This window comes from Cricetulus griseus, assembly GCF_003668045.3.
Source record: "Cricetulus griseus strain 17A/GY chromosome 1 unlocalized genomic scaffold, alternate assembly CriGri-PICRH-1.0 chr1_0, whole genome shotgun sequence".
Classification (NCBI taxonomy): Eukaryota; Metazoa; Chordata; class Mammalia; order Rodentia; family Cricetidae; genus Cricetulus; species Cricetulus griseus.
In genome coordinates this window covers 193,192,766-193,216,338 of record NW_023276806.1, presented here as the reverse complement: position 1 = coordinate 193,216,338, position 23,573 = coordinate 193,192,766, and the positions used below count along the sequence as shown (strand labels likewise).

General features: G+C 41.6%; 1 protein-coding gene across 4 annotated transcripts in view; it reads left to right on the top strand.

The window, feature by feature from the left end:
- Cald1 (caldesmon 1) overlaps positions 1–23,573 on the top strand; it is a 181,449-nt gene that overhangs the window by 138,422 nt on the left and 19,454 nt on the right. For 3 of the 4 annotated variants that reach the window (XM_027391425.2, XM_027391424.2, XM_027391426.2), the window contains 3 exons: positions 9,863–10,009; positions 13,171–13,642; positions 20,682–20,827. In XM_027391425.2, the coding sequence (XP_027247226.1) occupies positions 9,863–10,009; positions 13,171–13,642; positions 20,682–20,827 (765 nt within the window). The remainder of the gene's footprint in view (positions 1–9,862; positions 10,010–13,170; positions 13,643–20,681; positions 20,828–23,573) is intronic. The other variant, XM_027391427.2, reaches the window with a different exon arrangement.

The window sequence follows — 23,573 nt, the reverse complement described above, 5'->3', positions numbered from 1 at the left end:
TGGCAGTCATAGGCACCTGGGTCTTAGTTATTTTCTCATGTTTGACTTTAAAACTTGTTTACATTTAGCCTTATTGTCCATGCACTGTGTACATTAAAACAAGATATCTTTTGATAGATATGGCAGCCAGAGAACATCCCCAGTCTGATTCTACCCCTTTCCCCAGTGTTAATTTTGATTGCCATATTTGAAAGTCAAAGAACATTAAGAGTCATGTTTTCATAGTTCACACATTCTTATTTATGATATTTGTAGTCATTATTCATGATGATTATTAGAGGTTATTTCATTTTCTCCTTGTAATTCATTTCAGCCAAAGTTTAGCTCAGGGACTAACTGAACAGTCTTATAGATAGTTTCTATCATCAACCCTCTCTTATATACCTACTGTATTATTTAGGGTTTCTATTGCTGTGATGAGACGCCATGACCATGGTAACTTTTATAAAGGAAAAACATTTAATTGAGGTGGCTTACGTTTTTAGAGGTTTAGTCTGTTATCATCGTGGTGTGACATGGTGGCATGTGGGCAAACATGGTGCTGGAGAAGGAGCTGAGAATCCTACATCTTGACCTGCAGGCAACAGGAAGTGGTCTGAACTAGGTGCAGCTTAAGCATGGGAGACCTCTAAGCCAGGCCCCACAGTGACACACTTCCCCCAACAAGGGCGCACCTACTTCAACAAGGCCACACCTCCTAATAGTGCCATGCCCCATGAGTTTATATTTGCCAGTTATATTCAGACTACCACACCTACCTTTTCTCATTTTTTTAAAGGCTTTAAGTGTGTGTGTGTGTGTGTGTGTGTGTGTGTGTGTGTGTGTGTGTATGTGTATGTGTATGTGTGTGTGTGTGTACATCTGTGCAATGCCTGCAGAGGCCAGAGGTGATGGATACTTCTGGTGTTTCAGGGTATTGCAAACTACAAGAAATGGGTGCTAGGAACTGAACTCAGGCCTTCTACAAGAGCAGTACATGCTCTTAACTATGGAGCCGTCTGTCCAGTCCTCATACTGACCCTTTGTAAACTCTATAAATTAGAAGGTGAATGTTTGTGCTTGAACAAGCTTATTATTTAGATATGGTAGGATAAATGGGATGGAACAAATTCAGTCCTGTCTGTGAAAACATGGATAGATCTTCTCGGTTTATCTCAGGAAACTGTTAATGGGATGGCTCTCCCAATTCTGAGTTCAGTGATTCGCATTCTTTCTTTTCAAAAGAAACATGAGAAAAATAACGACTCCGTAAGACTATAAATACAGGTTTTATCCATTTTATTTTTTACTGAATATCATAAGCCATTTAAGGATTTTTTTAAATTAAAGAAAGTGACACCAGTTGAATAAGATCATAGTCATTTATCCCATCCAAAGCACCATCTCAAGAAAAGTTTGGAAAAATGCTCGAGTCCCATTGATCTTTATAAACTACATGGATTCCTATAAACCCTAAGGCATGTTGTTGTGTGAAAGTCACCAATCATGGATTGCCTATGTTACTGCATGAAGTTTTTTTTTTTTTTTAACAGGCAATACTTTTAAAATGTATTATTTGGGAGTGCACACCATGGTGGTAAAACTATAAAACAAAAGCAAGAATGTAGAATAAGCACTACAAAACTGAGACAGGGGTGACTGGGAGACAAAAGAGATAGGAATGGTATTGAAAAGAAGTCCATAAGCCCCTAATTAGCTGCTGGTGCTATCTGAGTTGATAGGTATGTCCATGTCAGTTTGTCGGTTTTGTTATCACTCTTTAAAGGGAAGTTACACTATATTCATTTGCCAGTACAGCACAATTTATGATACAAGTTTTTTTTTAATTTAAAAAACAAATTTCAATGTATCAGAATATTTCATTTTAAAATTTCTAGTGACTATATGCATTGATTCATTCATGAGCCTTTTTCTTGGAGAATCTGTTTGCCCTAGGGTAGGGACCATTTTAGAAAGTTCTCAGATCTGGTGCCCTAGATTTCTTCTAAGCAGACCCAGTCTGTTGGTCAGGTCACACGGGAAGGTGATGTAATGACACTGAGAACCAGCCTTTTATGGCATGCATAGATGCAAGAAGATCTTGTTTTTCCTTCCCACTGTCTGTTTCTCTGTAGCACATAGCCTCATCGTGGTCTATGGTTACAGATATTATTTGTTTAACTGTGGGATGCCATCTTTGTATAAAGTAAATGACGGACTGGTGGTGACAACTGATGAGGACATACATAAGAATATGAACATGAAAGTTTGCAAATATTATGGAAACCCAAATAAATACAGTTGGTATACAAACTCTATACGTGACTCAGACATGTTCGGGGGACATGGGATGAGAAGGAGGAGACAGATGAATTGAGATGTATTTCTCTTCCTGGATAATTGTCTTCGAAGTAGCCTATCTCCTTGTGTGCGTTGATGATAGCAGTAAAAGGACACTGATATATTGTTATATATTATAGTGATATGGTAGGTCAACGAACCCTGTCACCAGTACAGCACATGTTACTTTTCTAACCCTGCCAAAAAAAATATTTTCAAAGAAAAATGTTTTCACTCTCTCCTTTATTATTACACACAAACCTGTTTACTTTCCCATATTCTGACTGAAAATGTTTTTATTTTCTTGGGTTTTATTCTCCTCCATTATAACTTTTAATTCCCTTCCTCCTAAGGATTCCAAGGGAAAACTTCAGAATTGGACTTCATATGCATTGAGACCAAACTATTTTGCTGACACCACATGTAAACAAAATGATATTTAAGGTCCTGGAATATTTCAATAAACTGAAGTTTATAAGTCTACTGAACACATAGGACTCTTTTCAATGGCTCAGGGTTTTCCCTCTTGATCACAGTGTGGCCTCAGATTTTCTGGGAGAAAATAAGCAATTTGCAGTGCTCATGAGATAGGCATGGAGAATCTGCTTGCATTTCATATTATAAAAGAAAATCCCTGGGGTTTTGGTACAAAAGACAATAACGATGTACATGAGTCATGTTGCCTCCAAAGAGTTGATGAGCACATTTTCAACCCACAGAAAGTTTTAACTCTTTATGTCAGATCCTGTCATAAGAACCTCATTAAGATGCCATTGGCAGAAGCAATAAATAATAATAATAATAATAATAATAATAATAATAATAATAATAATAATAGTTGCCTAAGAGGGCTGGAGAGATGGCTCAGAGGTTAAGAGCACCGGCTGCTCTTCCAGAGGTCCTGAGTTCAATTCCCAGCAACCACATGGTGGCTCACAACCATCCATTATGAGATCTGGTGCCCTCTTCTGATGTGCAGGAATACATGGAAGCAGAATGTTGTAAACATAATAAATAAATAAAATCTTAAAAAAAAAAATAGTTGCCTAAGAGATGCCCTTCTTGGAGGCTGTGAGGCCCAGGTGTCTTCTACTGCATGGACAGTGCATAGCTATAGGAAGTTTGGAACAGGATAGTGGCATCTCAGTGACAAACCTGAGTTTGTCACTTTATCTCAGATGTAAGTGGAGGTTCAGTGGGATGCAAAAATGTCAGAGCCTCTCAAGTCACTGTGAATTCACAAATGACAGATTTCCATAAGGTTCATGGTTACAGGTGAGGGAGTTATTCAGTCTGTTGGCATTTTAGGTGCATTCTTTTTTAAGATACAGGGACACGGCAGGAACAGTTAAGGAAAACAGTATCCAGATTTTGATCTGAGTGAAGTATTTATGGTTGATCTCATTATAATTCCTTGAGCCTCTCCACTTCTGAGGCTTTTCTCATTGAACCTGTGGGTTTTAAAGATCTTAAACATGTTAGAAATTGGCTCCCTGCCTCCAATAGAAGTGCTTACTAATTTTTCTTTTCTTTTCTTTTGAGTTGGTATATTTTGAACATACTTTTTTCCTTCTATCATCTCCTCCCAAATCTTCCCCACCTTCCTACCTATGCAACATTCTTTCTCACTCTAAAAAACAAAAAGAAAAACGAAAACGAAAACAGATAAATTAAAAAGGATGAAAAAAACCCAAACCCAAAATTCACAAAAAACCTAGAGTTCATTTTATTTGGGCCAGTTACTTCTGCCTTGGAGTGTGGCTGATGTACCCAGTGACACTCCATTGGAGAAAACTGATTTCCCTTTTTTCAATGGGTGCTAATTACCAATAGCTTCTTGGTGAAGAGTGTAGTTGGTGTCTGCTTCTCCTTCCCAGTACTGAGATCTTGTCTGGTTTGAACCTGTGTACAAATGCTGCCAGTCTCCAGGAGAAATTTCATATTTTCCTGCTAAGAGATTAGGATATTTTGTTGTTGTTGTTGATAAAACGCTATTTATTGATGACATAAATAATATAATAGTAGTCCTGTAGTCTCAAATTAGAAAATTAGCAAAACAGAAAAAAAAAAACAAAGGGAAATGAGGGTAACATTCTAAAAAAAAAAATCAAAGGGTTAAGGGGTATTTTAAAAAGCATAATATAGATACATTTTCTTCTTCCTTTCCCTCCCTTTCTTTGTTTCCTTGGTGTTGCTGCTGGTGCTAGTGGTGTTGGTGCTGGTGGTGCTGGTGTTGGTGATGGTGTTGGCAGAGCTGGTGCTGATGGTGGTGCTGATGGTGCTGGTGGTACTGATGCTAATGGTACTGGGAGTTAAACCTACAGCCTTGCATATGCTAGGTTAAACACTCTACCACTGAGCTATATCCCTAACCATTTTTCTTCAATTTTCATTTTGAGACCACATCTTAAATAGTTGTCCAGGCTGGCCTTGACAGAAAAATCCTACTTCAGCCTCCCAAGTACATGGGAGTGCAATGTGTACCACTACACCCAGACTCTCCTCTGGATGCTGTGATAAAAGTTTCCTCCATGTTGTGCAAGTCACGAGCAGTTAAATGGTGACTGCAGGAGGAGGGGTACACAGAAGCAAGGGGACAGAGAATATGTAGCTGAAGACACATCTATGGTTCCTTTCTCTCCTCTGGTGCAGATTAGCCCTTGATGGACTGATACAAAGAAACTGAATCCACAGTGATTTCTCTGTTCATCATGCAAGGATTTTATTTGTTTGAACTTTTCCATCTGAAAGGCCCAGAATTTAACAAGGTCATATACAGAGGCAGTAGAATTCTGGCGTTAGAGACTTAAAGTCGTTCTCTAGGAACAGCCAGGCATTATGAAAGAGTTTTCCTGGGGTGTAGATCTGAGTTTTCTTATCAAGTGACAGCAGAGCCTTTAAGCAATGGTTCTGAGAATGGAAGACACACTAGCCCTTCACTTTTCCATGCTATGGACACACATGTCAGATAGCATGTAATTATTAGGAACTTTGGGGATTGTTTGCACTCGTTTGTAGGTAATGTATGTGAGTACATGGTAGATTCACTCTCTTTGTCGCAAATATCTGCTGAGTCATTTCGCTCTTAGCAACACTGACCTTTCACTGGAAAGGTCCATCAAATCTCCAGGAGTTTGTGAGGAGAGATGAGCAAAGGCGGTTGCCAAGAAACAAAGCCGAACACTCCATCGTAAACCTGCTCAGAGCCAGCATGGCTCAGGAGCTCATGGACTCCAGATGTTTTATTTAACAGAGTGTTGCTTGGAAGACTTGGGGATTGCCAGTTTTTTAAAAAATCACAATGAAATGCTTTGATTAAAACTGTCTGAAAGTCGAGTCCTTCTCAGTTGGTTCAGAGGACAGCAGGATCCCACCAAGCTCCCAAATTGTCTGGGGAAAGTGGTTGCTTATGTGCTGTGGACACAAGTGGATTGGTTAAGACTGGAATCTGCTGAAATTTCGTGGAAGTAAAAATGGGTTGTTATGCCTCTCTGACCATCTGCTTAGATAGGAATTTTGTTAGTCAGCAGCATTTCAAACAAGGTTAAGGCAGATGTGTGGAAAATCAGAGATGCTAGCATTCTGTCTTGAATGTAGAATAGAGCAGCTGCTATTGTGGATGTAGAAAGGATTCTGCATCCTCGTCTGTCTTCTCGAACAAATTCTGTGTGATGATGAAGTGGGTGTGCCCACATGTCACCAGAACTGTGTTACCTTTCTGGAGGCCAGTTTATCAGTGCATCAAAAGCCTCCAAACAAAGTGTCTATAACTTCGTAAACACAGAACTTCTAACTTCTGAGGAACCACTGCTTATAAGGACATAAAGTTGGAGAAACATATTTAATAACCACCAGAAAAATATTGGGTTATAGTATATCTGCATAATTACCATCTGGTGTGTTTAGATATAAAATACTGTTTTCGTTGACATACTCTATTGATGTGTTAAAATGTAGCCATGACTGAGTTTAATTTAAGGAACCATTTGTGAAATAATACATATAACATGGCCCCACTTTATTAAAAATGTGTATCTCGCCATACACAGGAACATATGTATAGAACGCATCAAATTTGCATCATGTCAGAGTTTGGTTGACATGATCCTAAGCAGCTGATTTTTCACTTTTGTCTTTATACATTAGGTCATTGCCTCGTTCTAAAACATAGCAAGAGTCCATTACTTTCAGAATCAGAAGAACAAACCACTGAGGTTTGTTTTCTATAAGAAAAATAAATCCTAACTGGGTGTTGTTGGAGGCGTGAATTCGAATCCCACTTCTGACACCAGATATAGTAAGAAATTACCAGTACGGAGTCAGGTAGAAATATAAGGGTATTTAATAGGGAAAAGCCTTACTTACTGAGCGAACCAGCCAGCCGGTGGTAGTCTGTACAGCAAGAAGCAAAGAGAAACCAAAACCAAAAACGCAGTCCCCCTACTCACTCTGACCACGCCCTCACAAGCCCTCAGGTACTCTCGTAGCCAGCCCCTAAGAAGGCGTGGCTACAGCTTCCCCTACATGTTGTAGTGCACACCTTTAATTCCCAGCACTTGGGAAGCCAAAGCAGGCGGATCTCTGTGAGTTTGAGGCCGGTCTGGTCTACAGAGTGATTTCTAGGACAACCAGGCCTACGTAATGAGACACTATCTCAAAAACTCCAACTTCCCCTGCCCCCAAAGAAATGAAAAGAAGAAATAAATCAGTGGTGGAAGTATAAAAGACAGGCTGCTTTAAGAAGCCATAAATTACTTGGCTCTCTGAGGGCCAGTGTAGGAGTCTCACAGTTGAAGAGTTTGTCACCCACACAGGTTCACTTACAAAGTCAACTGCTGCTTGACTTTGGCTTTGTGCATCTGTGGTGTATGTGTGTGTGCATGTGTGTTCATGTGCGTGAACAGCTGTGTGTACTAGGAGACCAGATTGATGTCGAGTGTTTCCTGCAGTCACTCTCCATCTTGTAAACTGAGGCAGGGTTGAACCTGAAGCTCACTGACTCAGCTAATCTAGTTCGCTTGCTCTGGGCATTCCTATCTCAGTATTTACATGGCACTGAGGATTGTAACACCAGTGTTTCCACAGGTGTGGCACATGGCTTACCTAGTGTACCATCTGCCTTGTCCCACCAATATGTACTTCCACCAGAGACCGGAACAGTTGGGATTGAAAATAGCAGGAAACCATGATGGTTCTTTTGTTGTTTTGACTTAGTAGACAACTTTAATTCCTTATTTTATTAGTAACAGTTAGTGATCCTTCTCAAGCAATCTCTGTTAACTGTGTCCCAGAAGAGGGGCTGTAAACAGCAAGTGGGTTGCCCACAGATCTGAAGTTACAGTAAGCAGGAAGAATTAGAAAGGACTCCTCTGATGAAAATTCCAAGAGGAAGGAAGACTGGCTGTGACCCAGCAGCCATGGTAGCATAACCAGTTTGTCTCCCAGCTAAATGCTGTCAGTGCCCATGAAGCTTGCAGAATAGGTGGGAGGAAGAAGGTGGTGGTATCTCAAATATCCTGGAAAACACTGGCTTGAATTTGATGGCTTTACAAGAGGGAGAGTTTTGCTTGTACTCATGGGGACGCCCTGTATGTACCTCTCACGTCTCCTGCTTGTCTCAGAAGAAGGCTGCTAAACAGACAGCGCTTTAATGGCTGATCCAGAGATGGAGAGACCAAATAAAGAATTCCTCTTTGATTAGCTTGAGAAGCAGTTATTAAAGTACTCTTCTCTCTGCTGTGGTTAGAGAGGGCTACTGAAAAATAAGCCAAAGAAATACTAGGCCAAGAATCCGACGGTTAAAGCCAAACCACTGGGAAGGGCCCTCGGCTTCATAATTGAATTAGAAGGGAACGTTTGTAGCCTGTCATGCTGTCCCCTCACACTCAACACATCTAAAATTGAACTCGTCTTTCCTCACAAGGTCCCCTCCTTAGCTGAACTTTTCTAACCACAAACAAGATTCTACACTTTCCTGTGATCATAACAGCCATTATTTCTATTTGACTGCCAATCTAGGGGAGAAGGAAACAACAACAGGTTGACCAAAGGGCCAAATATTGCCAAGAGATCAGTTCTAAAAACCAAGTTTTCTGACTATTAATCTAATCATACATTAATTCTACCATTGCCACTCTTCCTTCCATATTTGTGGCAAATTACCAGCCAGTTTAATAGAATATATACTAGCTATATAGATGGAACACATACATACTTTATTTATATTGACATTTGACATTTGATACACTAGCAGATTTTAAAATGTAAAGTCATATTTTTTTGAAGTAATAAAACGCAAATCAACAAGCCTGCAGACATTTTAATATTCATAGTATTGCTGAAGTAAAAAGATGACACAGATAAAAGTCCTAGATCTAAGTCTAAATGTGCCTGGTTTGTAAATATAACATGAACAAACTACCACCAGTTGCATATGATGGGCTGTTTGTATATGGTTCTGATGTTTCATTCTCTTTAATTTGAAAATGAATTTGTCTTTGTAATTATGTAGAAATTGAAAGTTTGTGCCCACTTAGGGACATCTCTTGCTTTGGGGAGATTGCTCGGTGGTTAAAGCTCCCACCACATGGAAAGAAGGACTACGGTTCAGATCCTACCTAAGTGTAGGGGGGCACAGTGACCCACCTGTAATTTCAGTCTGCAGCAAGTTAGCTAGCTGGCCAGCAGTGAACTCTGGGTTCAACTAAGAGGCCCTGCTTTGATGGATAATGTGGAAAGCAATCAAGGAAGACTCCTAACATCAGCCTCAGGGGCTCCATATAAATGTGCACACATGTACACATGGCAAATGTGCATGTAAACACACGTACACACACATGCACAGACAGCACAGCATATGTGGGGTGGGATCTAATACATGTGTTAGTGAACAAGTTAGTGGGTCCTTTGAGGTGGCTGATACACGCACTTACTGTGAAGCCACCTACCAATGGTCAATCACACACACACACACACACACACACACACACACACACACACACACACACACACACACGCTGGTATAACAAAATCTGACCAAAGAAGATATTGTGTCCTCAATTTTAGTGAACAACTTTGACTCATTAGCACCAGAGTCTTGGTTTAATGGTAACGGTAACTGGGTTCTTTTCTAATCTTTGTGACAGTGCTGGCTCTAGTTCACACAATGTCCTGAGTCCTTTCTAATATGTCTTTTGATTATTTGGGCTCAATGCTTGCAGTTTCCACTTCTAAATCTTGTGTGTGCTAATCAGCTCAGTGCAGAAGTCCAAATATGCTAACCCACAGTCTCCAAAGGCAGCCTGCTTTGGTGTAGATGTTCTGGTTTATTTGATCATGTAAATTATTCCCTGAGTCATTGGATGAGTGCTTTTCAAATACTAAAAAGTTTGAAAGCAAATTGGTTGGGTCTCCAAACTTGAGAAAGTGAACCATCCTTTTAGAACCTGGCTCATTAGCAGTCATGTAAGGCTGTGTGGCCAGGACATTGATGACAACACTTGTCAGCTAGTGTGCTCAGAAGCCTGTGTTTATGATGTTGCAGAATCGCCTATCAGAGGAATGACGATGATGAGGAAGAGGCTGCCAGGGAACGGCGCCGCCGAGCCCGGCAGGAAAGGCTGCGGCAGAAGCAAGAGGAAGAATCCTTGGGACAGGTGACAGACCAGGTGGAGACCCATGCCCAGAACAGGTACTGTCCTCTTCTCAGTGGGGAAATCTCTGGATGTGTCTTAGCCTACCCTGTTGAGTACAATTTGCTAATAAATCATTCCCATTTCAGACCAATTCAGCCATTATTGTTTGGTTGGTTGGTTTTGGTTGGGTTCAGATGGGTTCTGACTGGTTGGTTATCCCAAGCTGGAACTCACTGTGTAACCTAGGCTTTATGTGGTTTTGCTTTGTTTCTTTTATTTAGTATATATCAAAAGGAAGCTGTTAATAGCTTTATTAACTTGGTCTGTTTTAAAAGAAAAATCTTCAGAGAAGTGTCATGGCCTCTTTAGCTCATTTCCCAGGGTGGTCTTGCAAATGCTGATGCTCAAGGCAATTTTAGTAAGAAATTTAATGCTTAGGTAGAAGATAGAAAATTTGGTCTTTGGTAATGAGTTTGTAACTGGGGAGGAAGTGTTGTCAAGAGGAGTGAAGGGGCAGGTATGATCACTGGGTTTCACTCACACTCTTCGAATCCCAGTTTAGCAATCTGTGTTCCTTCACAACCGTAGCTCCCTCTGAGGAAGACTGCTCAGCTGCAGAGAGATGAGAATTCGTGGAAAACACTCAATGCCTTGCACAGAGCAAGCACATGATACAGTGTGCTCTTGACTGAGTCTCACAGAAGAGGGACAAAATGGCCATCCCGTTGCCTTTTCTGTTTCCAAGCTGAAGAGAGGGGACACAAATAGTTTTTAAAATGACATGTTGAGGCGTTTCCTGCATCTGGTTACTAGTGAATGTTCAACAATGGTTTTGCAAGTTACAACTGATTGGTATGTTCTGCTTCTGAAAACTTGCTTCTGGACTGAGATAACAGTGCTATCTAGGTCCAGCACATAAGGCCCTAGGTTTGAGCTTCGACCCAACAACAGACTCAACAGCACATACATAGGTCTTGTTTCTACTTATGTTTCATTTCTGCCTTAATTTTATTAGCTATTTTATGAGACTACCTAAATTTACAAATTCTTTTGCTAAGCAGGATGCTTATAATCCCAGCATTCAAAAGTTGGAAGCAGGAAGATCAGGAAAGAGTTCATGGTCAATCTTGCCTTTTTTTAGTGAGTTCAGGGCTATCCTAGGCTACATGAGATCCTGTATCAAAAGAATTTTTTAAAAAGGGGTTTTTAATGAAATATATTCAGGTCTGAGCATGTGATTTCTTGCAGACATATTAATTACTTGCAAGTATAAAGCCCTTTCTTGGAGCGAAACAGCTCTAACTGGCACCTAACATTTCTGGATAATCGTCTATTAAAAAGGCAAAGAAGGGGCTCGGGAGAATCTGACCATTTCTTAACCATGTTTTTCTCAGGCTAGCACCTTGGAATCTGAGGCACCTTTTTAAAACATCGGAACACAGTTGATCCCCATGCTTAGGCCTTTCCCTTAAGCTCCCAGTTCTTTGTCTTTCTGTGGACAAGTGACCCACATGTGGCTAGTTCACAGAGACAGTGTCCTGCAGCAACAGCAGAGGCCAAAAAGCCTTCAAATCTAGGATTTCCTTGGCCATGTTTTGTTGTTAAATCTGAAATGTATTTTTCCAAAACCAAGTGAACTCGAACATCAGAAGAGCCAAGTTTAGAATGAACCATGAAATTTGATGGAGTTTCTAAACATTGCAAGACGTATTCTTCCAGCTCTGGTCACAGTTCTGGTATCACATGACTGGTAATTCTAGCCAGGAGTGGCCAACGCCCTTGGTCTGGGCAGTGTCCAGAGCCCTGGAAGAGTGAGGAGATGATGGACATGCTGCAGTTTGGATTTTATATTTCTTTTCCTTTCAAAATAAACATTGGATTTAGCTAGTCTTCACCAATTGGGGAGAAGGAGAAAAAGTTCTTTATTCTTGGAAACCTACACAAAGAAGCTAGATCAGCTCGATGAGGTATGGTGATGTTATTGCTACGGCGATTTCAGGATTTTAACACAGTGTACTAATGCACCGTGGATGTCCTTGTGTACTAAACAAGGTCCCTCCACATTATCTTTATTTTATTACTTTCATTTTTTATTTTGTTTGAGACAGGGTCTCACTGTGTATCCCTGGCTGTTCTGGAACTTGCTATGTAAACCAGGCTGGCCTCCAACTCACAGAATCTGCCTCTGTCTTCCAAATGCTGGGATTAAAGGTGTGCACCACCACACCTGGCTCTCTGCCTTTTTTTTTTTTTTTTTTTTTGAAGATGGGTTTTTCACTGAACCTGGAGTTCACTGGTTCAGCTAGACTGGCTGGTCAGTGAGCCCCAGGGATCCTTTGTCTTTCTTTCCCCCATGACTCTGTCAACTGCTACGGATCCAGAGCTTGCTGAATACCAACAGAGCTGACAAACATAAAGAATATACGCATGTTCAGTTGCTTTGGCCTGGACACATCACTTATGCTCAAATTTAATTGATTATCTGGTCCTATCTAGGTACAAAGAAGGGCAAAGGGTAGGAAATGCCATCCTTGACTGAACTGTGGAAGAAACTTAGATGTCTCCAAAGTGAAGATTGCTGGCATAGGTGTCGAATCTCCACACTATACACACTCTTCCCCCTCTAAATACCTTGGGTCCCACCAATTCAGATCAGGAATGACTTAGGTGTCATAAATATGAAACTATGATGCTCTCAGAAGTCGCTCATTACTCTGATTTGACCCTTGCCATAGTTGGGATCCACAGGAACCCAGGCTCTGAAATCACAGTTCAAGGTAATTCCAGGAAACAATGGTAGGGCTGTAGGTAAGTGAGATGAGGTGAGGGAGGTAGAGGGGGAGGCAAGGCAACCAAGTAAAGGTTGTTTCTCTGCATAAGTGGCCACTGTGGTTATCTGGAACATAACAGTACAAGCTGTGATTGTAGAATTATCCTTCAAAACAGAGAAAGGACAAAGTGTTTATATGATGATGTTCCTCCACTTTTGTTGGGTGCTCAAAGCTCCTACATCAAGTTGAGGAGACACAGTGACCTGAGAAAGTCCAAGAGAAAAGACTTGGTTAGGCTCAGTTGGAAGCCAGACAAGCAAGCAGAGAATGGTAACATCTAGAGGTCTGTGAGCTAGATATTGCTGGCATCTGTTCTGATTATGGGTGGCTCTAGATGACTGATTAACCAATAAGCTGTCTTTGGTGTTGTTCCTTCTGTCATTCAGTGTCCCTGATGAAGAGTCTAAGCCAGCCACTACAAACACTCAGATAGAAGGTGATGAGGAGGCTGCCTTACTGGAACGCCTGGCTAGGCGAGAAGAGAGACGTCAAAAACGTCTCCAGGAGGCTCTAGAACGTCAGAAGGAGTTTGATCCAACTGTAACAGATGCCAGTCTGTCAGGGCCAAGCAGAAGAATGCAAAATGACACAGCAGAAAATGAAACAGCAGAGAAGGAAGAGAAAAGAGAGAGTCGCCCAGGACGATATGAGGTGGAGGAAACAGAAGTAGTCATCAAGACCTACCAGAAGAACAGCTATCAGGATGCTGAAGACAAAAAGAAAGAAGAAAAGGAGGAGGAGGAGGAAGAGAAGCTGAAGGGAGGGAGCCTTGGCGAAAATCAGGTAGAGGAGATGGTAGAAGAGAAAACACCAGAAACCCAAGAGGAAGCCGTGGTAATGGTATTGGAAAATGGGCAAGTGAGTGCTGAAGAGTCCAAAGTAGAGGGGGAGAGGGAACAAGACACAGAGCAGATAGCCCATCGAAAAAGGATGGAGGAGGAAGAAAGAGAGAGAGCTGAGGCAGAGAGGCTCAGGGTGGAAGCTGAAGAAAGAGAGAGAGCTGAGGCAGAGAGACTGAGGCTGGAAGCAGAAGAAAGAGAGAGAATCAAAGCTGAACAAGACAGAAAGCTAGCCGAGGAGCAGGCAAGAATTGAGGCTGAACAAAAGGCAGCCGCAGAAGAAAGGGAGAGGAGGGAGGCCGCGGAGCGGGCAAGGGCTGAGGAGCAGCGGAGGGCCAAGGCAGAGGAGGAGGAGAAGGCTAGGACAGAAGAGCAAAGGCGAAAAAAGCAGCTAGAGGAGCAAAGGGCTGAGAAGCAAGAAGTGAAGGACAAGGGGGAGAAGGGCATTGAGAAAACAGAAAGGAAAGTACAAGAAGACAGACTTCAGCCAGCTGTCCCAAAGCAGCAGGTACAGTAAGCACTGTGCACCTACTGTGTGATGTCTGTGACTCCTGAGACATGCAATGCACACCAAACCAGGGGCTGAGGCCTAGCGCACACCACCTCACATGCTTGATCGTTTGGCAAGCTGTTCATTTCTTTTTTTTTGCAGGCCATAGCAATACCCAAGCATGAAGCAATCGAACCATGGCTAAGTATGCAACCAACCAAATTAGTGGGACAACCAGAGAGAAATCAGTTGCTCTGTGCTTGGGTGTTATGGCTATAAAAAAAAAAAAAATGAACTAACCCAAAGATGATGAATGTGGTGGGGCTGTGTCAGCTTGTTTCTGCACTTGCATCCGAACTCCCTCTGTCTGACATCTTTCCTGGGTGTACATGAGGCAAGAGGCCTATACTTCTCACCTCACTCTGGTGTTCCATAGTAAATTTTTTTTTAATTATAAAATTAGGCATAGTGAGTTGACATAACGAATTAAGTTCAGACATTTAATATTAGCAAAAACAAAAATGTAAGTGCTTTGAAATCAACTGGAATACAGGCAGAAGGGGAGACTGTTGGAAACCCCTCCCCAACAAAAAACAAAAGCACCTTCAAAAGCCTGACTTGCCATCATGTGGGCCTGGGTTTAATGTAGACTTGCAGGAAGCCATTCAGCTAGCGCAGTGCCAGTTAACAACTGATGTACAATCAGGAACATTCCGTTTGCTCCTTTTTGCCATGAGGGTAGCACAAGTTTATGTGGCTCTAGGAAGGATTGGAATAGTAGTTGGGGAAGGAAGTGTAAAATACAAAAGTTTTGTGAGTTTTTTGTTGTTGTTGTTTTTCTTTATCTGCAAGGCTGAAAAAAAAACAAAAAAACAAAACAACAACAAAAAAAAAAAAAAAAAAAACCTTCTAAGAGCTATAAAAGAAGACAGAAATGCTTGCATGCTCACCTTCCCAGAGTGAATCTTTTGTCACTGTGTTGCACTGAAGTTGTTTTTCACTCTGGCTTCCTTACCAAGGGCCCATGCACTCGGTTGTAACTGAGATGATCATGGGCAGGATGTAAACACACACAAGAAACACGATGTCATGCTAGAGTTCAGAGAGCACAATGGAAGGCACAGGAGGGCGGGGTGGGACACATCACACCTGCTGATAGAACCACCAGCACCAGGTACCACTGGCACCACGGGGTCTAAGTACGGCATTAAGACAGCCACAGAGACCACAGCCCACGCGGAGTGATCGAAGCACCCTCTCACTCTTGCAAGCTAGAAAGGGCTTCTGTTTACCTGAGTGACCTTCACCATTCTTGAAAAGGAAAAGAAAGAAGAAAGGGGAGCTAAAGGGCAAGCTCAAAGACAAAAGCCCCAGGATGACAAGCCTGCCTTCAAAAAGGAAGAGGTAAATGTTGTTACAAATAATCAGACCTATAGCCACTCACAAAGCAGCATCCTGGATCTAATCTAGAATTGCAACCCCTATCCTGTGGATTTCAGTCTATGGCTCATGAGTTATTGAATGGTGTGGTAGTGTAGAGCGTCTCATAACTAATCAGGCTGGAGACATAGCCCCGTGGGTAAAGTGCAGGTCATTCAAGCAAGAGAGTACTTGAGTTTAGATTCCCAGCATCCACATAAAAAGCTGGGCACGGTGTAGAAGAGTGTCTGTAATTCCAGTTTTGTGAAGCAAAGACAGAGGGATCACTAGGGATTCCTAGGGATTCATTGACAGCTTTGCTAGCCAACCAGTGAGGTCTAGTTTCAGCAAGGGACCCTGTCTCAAAAATTAAGGTAGAGAGCCATAGACAACACCCAAAATCAACCTGTGCCTTGCGCGCGCATGTGTGCGTGTGTGCATACACACACACACACACACACACACACACACACACACACACATTCATACACACTCATACACCACACGTGTGCACACACATTGATACACACTCAAACATCACACACAGGGATACTTATTGGTAGTTCAACAAAAGATAAAGACATGGAATTGAAAGCATCTAAGGGCGTGGAGACAATAGTACAGCATTCTCATACAAATTGTCTTTCTTCATGTGTACCATAGTCAAACACTTAGACAGCCTCCAGTCTTTGCAGCTTCCTGCCCCTACAGTGCGACTTTGGTTTCCATGAGCCCTTCCTGCTTGCATTTCAGTCATGAAATAGTTCCAGCTGGCTTTGATTAATGCTTTAACTTTTTCAAGAAAATGCACCCTCCCCCACCTAAATCGCAGTAGACAACTGACAAGCTGAAGATGATACATGGTTTTCAAAAGAAAACTTTGGCCAAATACTCTGCATTGCATTTCTGAGGCACACACACAGGGGAGCAGGCGCCAGGGCATTTGTAGGTAGGTAAACGAGGCTGCCGCACAGTGCCATGCAGCATATAGTATCATGCAGAAAGCCCCGCCTCCTCCTAACCATCCTGACCATGCTAGCCTCAAGTGACATGACAAATCGCCATGTTATCCAGTAAGTTCAAGTAGTTTGGATATGGAAAACAGAACCACCAGAGGTAGAAATGCCTGAGTTATGTTGCCCAAGAGACGGATGAAGTGATCTGTAGCTATTGGATACTGGCCCAAATGGATTCTTGCTACATTTCTCTGCTAGGGCATCCATTAAGAAAATCCAGAACTGTAAAGAAAATTCCAAGTGTAGAAAATAGATGGCCGTATTAAGTAGCAGGAGGTTGGTTTTTCTTCGGTGGCTTTATAAGATTCACATAAGAAGAGAGGCGCTGTCATTCATACAGCATGCTATACTTATTTTAAGACTTTTGTTCCACTCTGCTTCTAATAGAACTTGTGGTTTGAACATAGCACTGGCTAATTGAAGGAGGGAGAGCGTGCAAATGCCGGTGACCCGGAAACTGAATTTAGCTCTACCGGACAGCTCAGGAGACAGCTAAACACATTGGAACTTCTTCCTACCTGGAAGGAGGGTGTGAGATTTGCAACTCAGTGATGGAACGTGGGGAAGGAAGGCTGTAGTAAACACCCTCTGGTATTGTGAAAGTTAATTCATTTTGCCAAGATAACGATTTTACTTTTAATGCCCAAAGCATCCCATGCCTATGTATGGTATCTGAGTCAGAGGAGCTCATCCCAGGTCATCCATCTGTCTCTTTTCAGATAAGGCAAAGTCCGTGGTATCAGTTAAACACTCCAAGGAATGGCTGGCTTCAGACCTGCCGTGATCTCTTTCCCTGTTTGCTCCACAGCACATACAGGCTTTCAGAACTTCTGGCTTCGTTTTTGCACCAGTCTAGATAATGCCCCCCAACAGGCTTTTCAAAAGATCAGTTTTAACATTTTAACATTGTTTAGATAAACTGCTGACTGAGTGGATAGAGCTCCCCCTTCCCAGCTGGCTGGCTGGACTGGTATGTTATGTAGGCAACTTTAAATCATTTTTGCATGATCCAGTCATTTTAAACAACCCCTTCCTTTTTTTTTTTTTTTTCTTTTTCCTTTTTTTCTTTTTTTGGTCACATAAAAGCAAACAGAAACCTTCCCTGGCATGGATCCACACAGCATAAGCAGGATAGGCCAACCACAAGTAAACACAAACATTCCACAACCTTTCAGGGAAAACATTTCCCAGAGCTCCTCCAGTGCTTTAAAACACAAACAAACAAACAAACCCTCTACTGCCTCAGAATTCTGTAGCAGCCATTGGGGTGCAGATGATCTCCAACCTTGAGATATAACTAACTTTTCTGTCTCTCCTCCTCAGTTATAAGCTCTTTTTACTTCTTTACTCAGTATCTGTTTGGTTTTTCCCTTGGCCTTTAACAAAAACCAGTTTCTAACAGAGTGTCTTGTATGACTATGAACCTGACGCTCCTGTCACCCAGGCCCATGTGCCCTGAACCTCAGTGTGTAGATGCACCTGGGAATTTGGTTAAAGAATGATTCTGTCACTCTAAGTGGGGGGGTTAAGCTCTCTGCCAAAGGTCTGAGTTGACTGTGAACCAGTTTCAGGGTCAAAGAGTCAGGAGAACATCCATCATGTAGAACAGGACACCCGCCAAATGAGGATTTAGGGGTCTGAAGCTAACCAAGGTGTGTTAAATGTGGTCTGAAAGCCTGTAACTGACACCCAACTCTTGCTATTCTGGAACTTTATCATGCAGAGTAGCATGAGAGACTCCTAGCTCAGATGTGTCTACCTGTTCCCTTGGGCTTTTGAGTTGTCTCCAGCCTAAGGCCATGCCTCTTAAATTCCTACACACCCTAAAATTCCTACACATGGTCATGTTTTCTCCCACTAAGTAGCCCAGCTATGTGGAGTCTCATCCAATTAGTCAAGTGTCTGGAGGCTGTCTTAGAAGCACACCCATGTTACCTGTGGATGAAGCATGTTTATTCTTTCAGTATTCATGACCACCTAGTAACCCTCTAGCAGTGATCTCTTTCTGTGGTAACATTCCAACCTAAAAGATCTAGTTCTTTTTCCCAGGGGTTCACAAGGCTGTGGTCTTGCCATGAATCTAATCCATTGTATTCTTTAAACTAAAAATTTAAGATCCTGTAGAGTCATTTTATTCATTTCTCAGGAGAAAATAATTTTCAGTCAAACCCAAGTCATCATTATTAGATTAAGAATGTTTCTAAGCAAGTTTCCCACTGAGAATATGAGTAGACCACCCACCACAACCCTCCCCAACAGAGGCATAGCCTGAAGTAGGGCGGGAGGCCATTCTTCTGGTAGACATCTATTCTTTTACAAACCTATTTGAAGGTTGTTTTTCTCTTTTCAGGAAATCTGATAATACATTTTGGGGAAATGCAAGTATTTCTGATTGCAAAATAGAATAAATGAGTTAAGAGAAATTTACCTATGCTGTTGCCCCCATAAGCCATGAGATTTGATTCAAAATTCATCCCATAGGTACCCTGGAAAGAACACCCTTCACCTCTGTATCTATATTCCCAGATACATATTAACCAGGGTGTGGACTGTCCAACAGTGACAGGTCAAAATGAAACTATACTCTGTCTCTTTCTACCTATTCAGTGAATACTGATATGTTCTAGGGGGCAGGGGCAGCTATCAAGCAGCCATGATAACACTGTTACACGGGCCTTGAGTTTCTCTCTCCTTGCTCAGACTCAGTCAGGGGCCAAGCGGGCAATAACAAGATGGGATTTGGGAAGGGATCATTTCATCTAGCTATGTCTTGATGAGCTTCCCAGAGAAGCTGTGTGGCAAACAGCTCTAGAATCAAACACTCTCCTTAGTTGCAGACAGATGTCCCAGCGAGGACCTAGCAGCAACATTACAATACTCTCTTTAGCATCCCCAAGGGACACCCAAAATATGCCCCACCTTGGAGGAAAATCAAAATCTTACCTAGAGCAGTGGCAACGAATAGACCATCCATGGTGATTTAATACCATTTAAGGAAGATCATTAGGCAAAGGACTAAAAAGGTAATCCATAACACCATGTTTTACCTTGTAAAACATGCCTTTTAGGGGTAAATGTTCAGCAGCTGTCAGAGAATCGCTGGAAAGCACCCAGTGGTCAGGTAAAGGGAGAACGTTCTAGACGGCCTAGAAGTCCTATGTTCTTATGGTCTTTCTTCTCTCCTCCAAGTGTTTCTACAACGCACTAGTTCTTAACCACTGTTTAAAAAAAAAAAAAAAACAATGGAAGTCATTCTCTCCTGCTCACGCTTTAAGAATGGGTGAGATAATAATTTGAACTCTTTCCCACCCCAAAATCCACCTTGAAATGATCTACCTCATCTACCATGAGGAATTCATAACACAACCCCCACAAAAATACTAAAGCTCCCAATTGCTCTCCACATATCCCTTCCCTCTGTGTTACATGACCATCACAAACCCACTTCTGGAAGTCTAAATCTTTCCTACCAGTGGAAATCAATGTTCACCCTAGAACTGTTTGTTTATGTGGCTTCAACCATGATTTTAAGTCCTTCCCCTAATGGTAGGTTACGAGTCGCCTCCCTGAAACCCCTTACTCAATTGACTGAAACACCTGGATCATAGGCCCAGTTTTGGCGAATCTGCATCACCTGCTGGCTTTTCCCTTGTTTCCTCCCTATTAGGTAGACCCTTATCAAAGATGCTTCCTTTAGCCAAGAAGAAATTTGGCCAAACTACATGGCCACTCTTCCATCAAAACCACAACTGTAATTGTTCTTCTTAGTGGAAAGTGCAAGCAACTACTCTTGGGTGGAATTCCTAGAACTTGATAGAAGTTTTCAAAAATAACAGCAATACTGCTCCCCCAGATAAAAACAAAAACAAAAACAAAAACAAAAACAAAAACAGTGAGATCAGTGATGGATCTTGACTTCCTAAAATTAAGGTTCAAGTTTTGGCTCACAGACCAAAGAACCATTGTTACTCTCTAATAATGTTCTTGTTTCATTTCTACCTCATGTTCTGGATGGTTGCTCTACACCAAGTCTAAAGACTCCTTTAGAAGAAGTTGGGGTCTTGGTAATAACCAACCAAAACCTAATAAGACGTTTATAGTGATCTATCTTCTTAATATGTATCCTTGGTTAGATCAAAGATGAGAAGATTCAAAAGGACAAAGAACCCAAAGAAGAAGTCAAGAGCTTCTTGGATCGAAAGAAAGGATTTACAGAAGTGAAGGCGCAGAATGGAGAATTCATGACTCACAAACTTAAACAAACTGAGAATGCTTTCAGGTAAGTGACTATTTAACAGTTGCTGTCTTCCCATGTGTGGGAGGGAGGCTGTCTTCCCATGTGTGGGAGGGAAACTCGGTCTCCTTGTCCTGCACCTCCAGATAGAAAGGACCTAACCAAACATTCTTTCCATTGTCTTAAAGATACATAGTCAGCAGGTCCTGTCTCCCTGTCACCAATAGGAAACCAGCAGTCATTGCTCAACTGAAGCTTAATCCTCTTCTGTTTCTTCATATACCGTTTAGTGTCCATTTTCGATGATATGCTCATGTGGTATCAGTGTATTGAGAAATATTATGTCTGGGATTAATATTATTAACTCATGCTTTAGATGGTCCAGACAACTTTCTACAAACCTTTCTCAGTACCATTTTTAAGAGTTCATTTTTGTAAAGGTTGCAAGTAAGTGTTTCAGATTATTCTGTGGCCCCAAAACTTGGGGCATATTAGGTTAAACCAAATCACAGATCTTTACCATAGCACTTTAAGAGCCCTCTATGTAAATTTTCCTTCATTTTCCCATTTTAGGGAATATATATATATATATATATATATATATATATATATATATTTTTTGTCAGTGTCTGTTGCTACCCTTACAAGTAGAGAATGATGTACTCCAGTTACTTAGATGGTGAGTAATATAGTAAGAGCCTCTAGCTAGATGCTTATTTACCAGTTGAGCTAAAAGCAAACTGTGTTTGTGGGCAAAATCCTGGTATTTGATTTGCCTTAAACCTTAAAAAGCCAAAGACAGTACAGAACTTTCTGGAAGGTAGTTCTGTATACCACCCTGGTGCTACAAGCCTACCGGCATGTTTAGGCAGACACAATATATCCAACGTCTTACTCTCATTTTGATGAAAGTTGACTTGATTCTTCATTTTTAAGGTTTTAATTCAGCCACCAGCAACATTTATTCCGGGTATTTTTCTATGTCTGTAATACTCAAGAGAGACACACGCACAGAATCATACAATATACATATAAATGAAGGTAATCAGAAATGTATAGTTTAAATTGCACTATGCATGGCAGTGCGGCAGAGCTAACTTCCTATGCCAGTAACTAAGCCTGCACTTAGTGATCTGCTCTGCATGATGACTGTTGGACCGCAGCCTCTCCACCAACAGTTTGATCACACGACGACAGAGCGACACCTAGTGGATCCGTAGGCCCATCTTCTCAGCCACACCACAAGATGATCCAAGAGAGAGTCAATTAGTTTCCAAAACTCACTGTCACTGAGCAAGGAGTCACAGGCTTGTGATGCTGGAATACTGAAAGAGCGGTGTAAGGTTATAAGAAGCCCTTTAACCTTGTTTAAGTTCAAAAATGAGAGTTCATCTTTAACCATCAAGAACCTGTTATACTTTACAACCTCAGCCCATAGTAACAAACAAATTTTATATCATACCCCTTCCCAAACATACATTTTATAGCTAAAATAAGTTGTTACAAAACATGGTGCTGTCTTTCCTGCTACACAGTGCACTTCGCTGTTTTCTCTTTCATGTTTTAAAATGTTGAAAGCAATTTACTGAATAGTGAACACCCCTGTGTTCACAAGCATGCGGTGTATAAAATAAGATGGGTATTGTGCATTGGCTGTTTTCAACCACTCTTTGTTCCATTCATTCTCTTGCTCCATAGCTGGAAGCATTGTGCCATCCATTACACGGGATAAATGTTAAACAGTGTGATTCATTGTTCCTGAGACAAAGGTGTGAGGTGTGGGATTCCTGTGTTTGGGTCTAGTTAGTAACGACCTCACTGTGTGTTAATAAGTTTTAAATAGAAGCCATTCTCTCAGTTAAAGACTCCCTGTATTAGGGCCTTCAGGAACATCACTACATTCTCGTCTGGTCTAGTTCTGGGAGGATCCAGCTGTGTGGCTTCTGTAGTGAAGACAGAGTATACTTTGTTGCTCCCATTGTCCATCCCTCTTGCTTTTGAGCCAAGGTCTCTCACTGGTCTGGAGTAGGCAGGGCTGGCTGCCTATCTCCTCTTCTCAACACACTCAGCCTTTTTTGCACATGGGCGTTGGAGATTGAACTCAGGTCCTTATGTTTGTATGATAAACACTTTATTGACTTAGTCATCTCCCCAGAACTCAACTATTTTCTACAGTTTAGGCAAAATGTTTATTCTGTCTTGCCTTATTCATAAAATAGGAGTTTTATGAATACCAACATCTCCCCAGTTATTATGACTATTAAAGGAGATAATATATTTGAAAACACTTATAAGATACAATGAATGACCCCTCTGATCTTCAGTAACCCACCCTAATCACCCCACATCTGTAATAATTTAGAGTTTTAAATCCTGACAAAGGATACTCCAGTTGTGTTGGGGTCAGAGAGGGTAGAAATATACATTTTGGATAAGAAAAAAATTGCCAGAATCTCTATCAAAATGGATTTACCTTACTGGGTTTAACTCCACCAAGAAGCAATAGGGCACAAATAGTGGTAAACACCCATAATCCCAGCATTTAGGATGCTGAGGTAGAGAGAGTATGAGCTTGAGCTAGAGGCCAGCATTAGAGAGATCCTGTCTCAAAAACCAAACAAACAAACTGGAGTTCTGTAGTGTTGACCTGCATCCTCAACAGAATGCCCTGCAACAGAACTCCGTAATCAGTTCATCCGGGGACCTAAGACTCCACACTCCCACACAGCTACTCCTTGGCCACTTCCTATGCCCCAGAGAACCACCATTTCTTTTGTTTCTGTGGATTTGA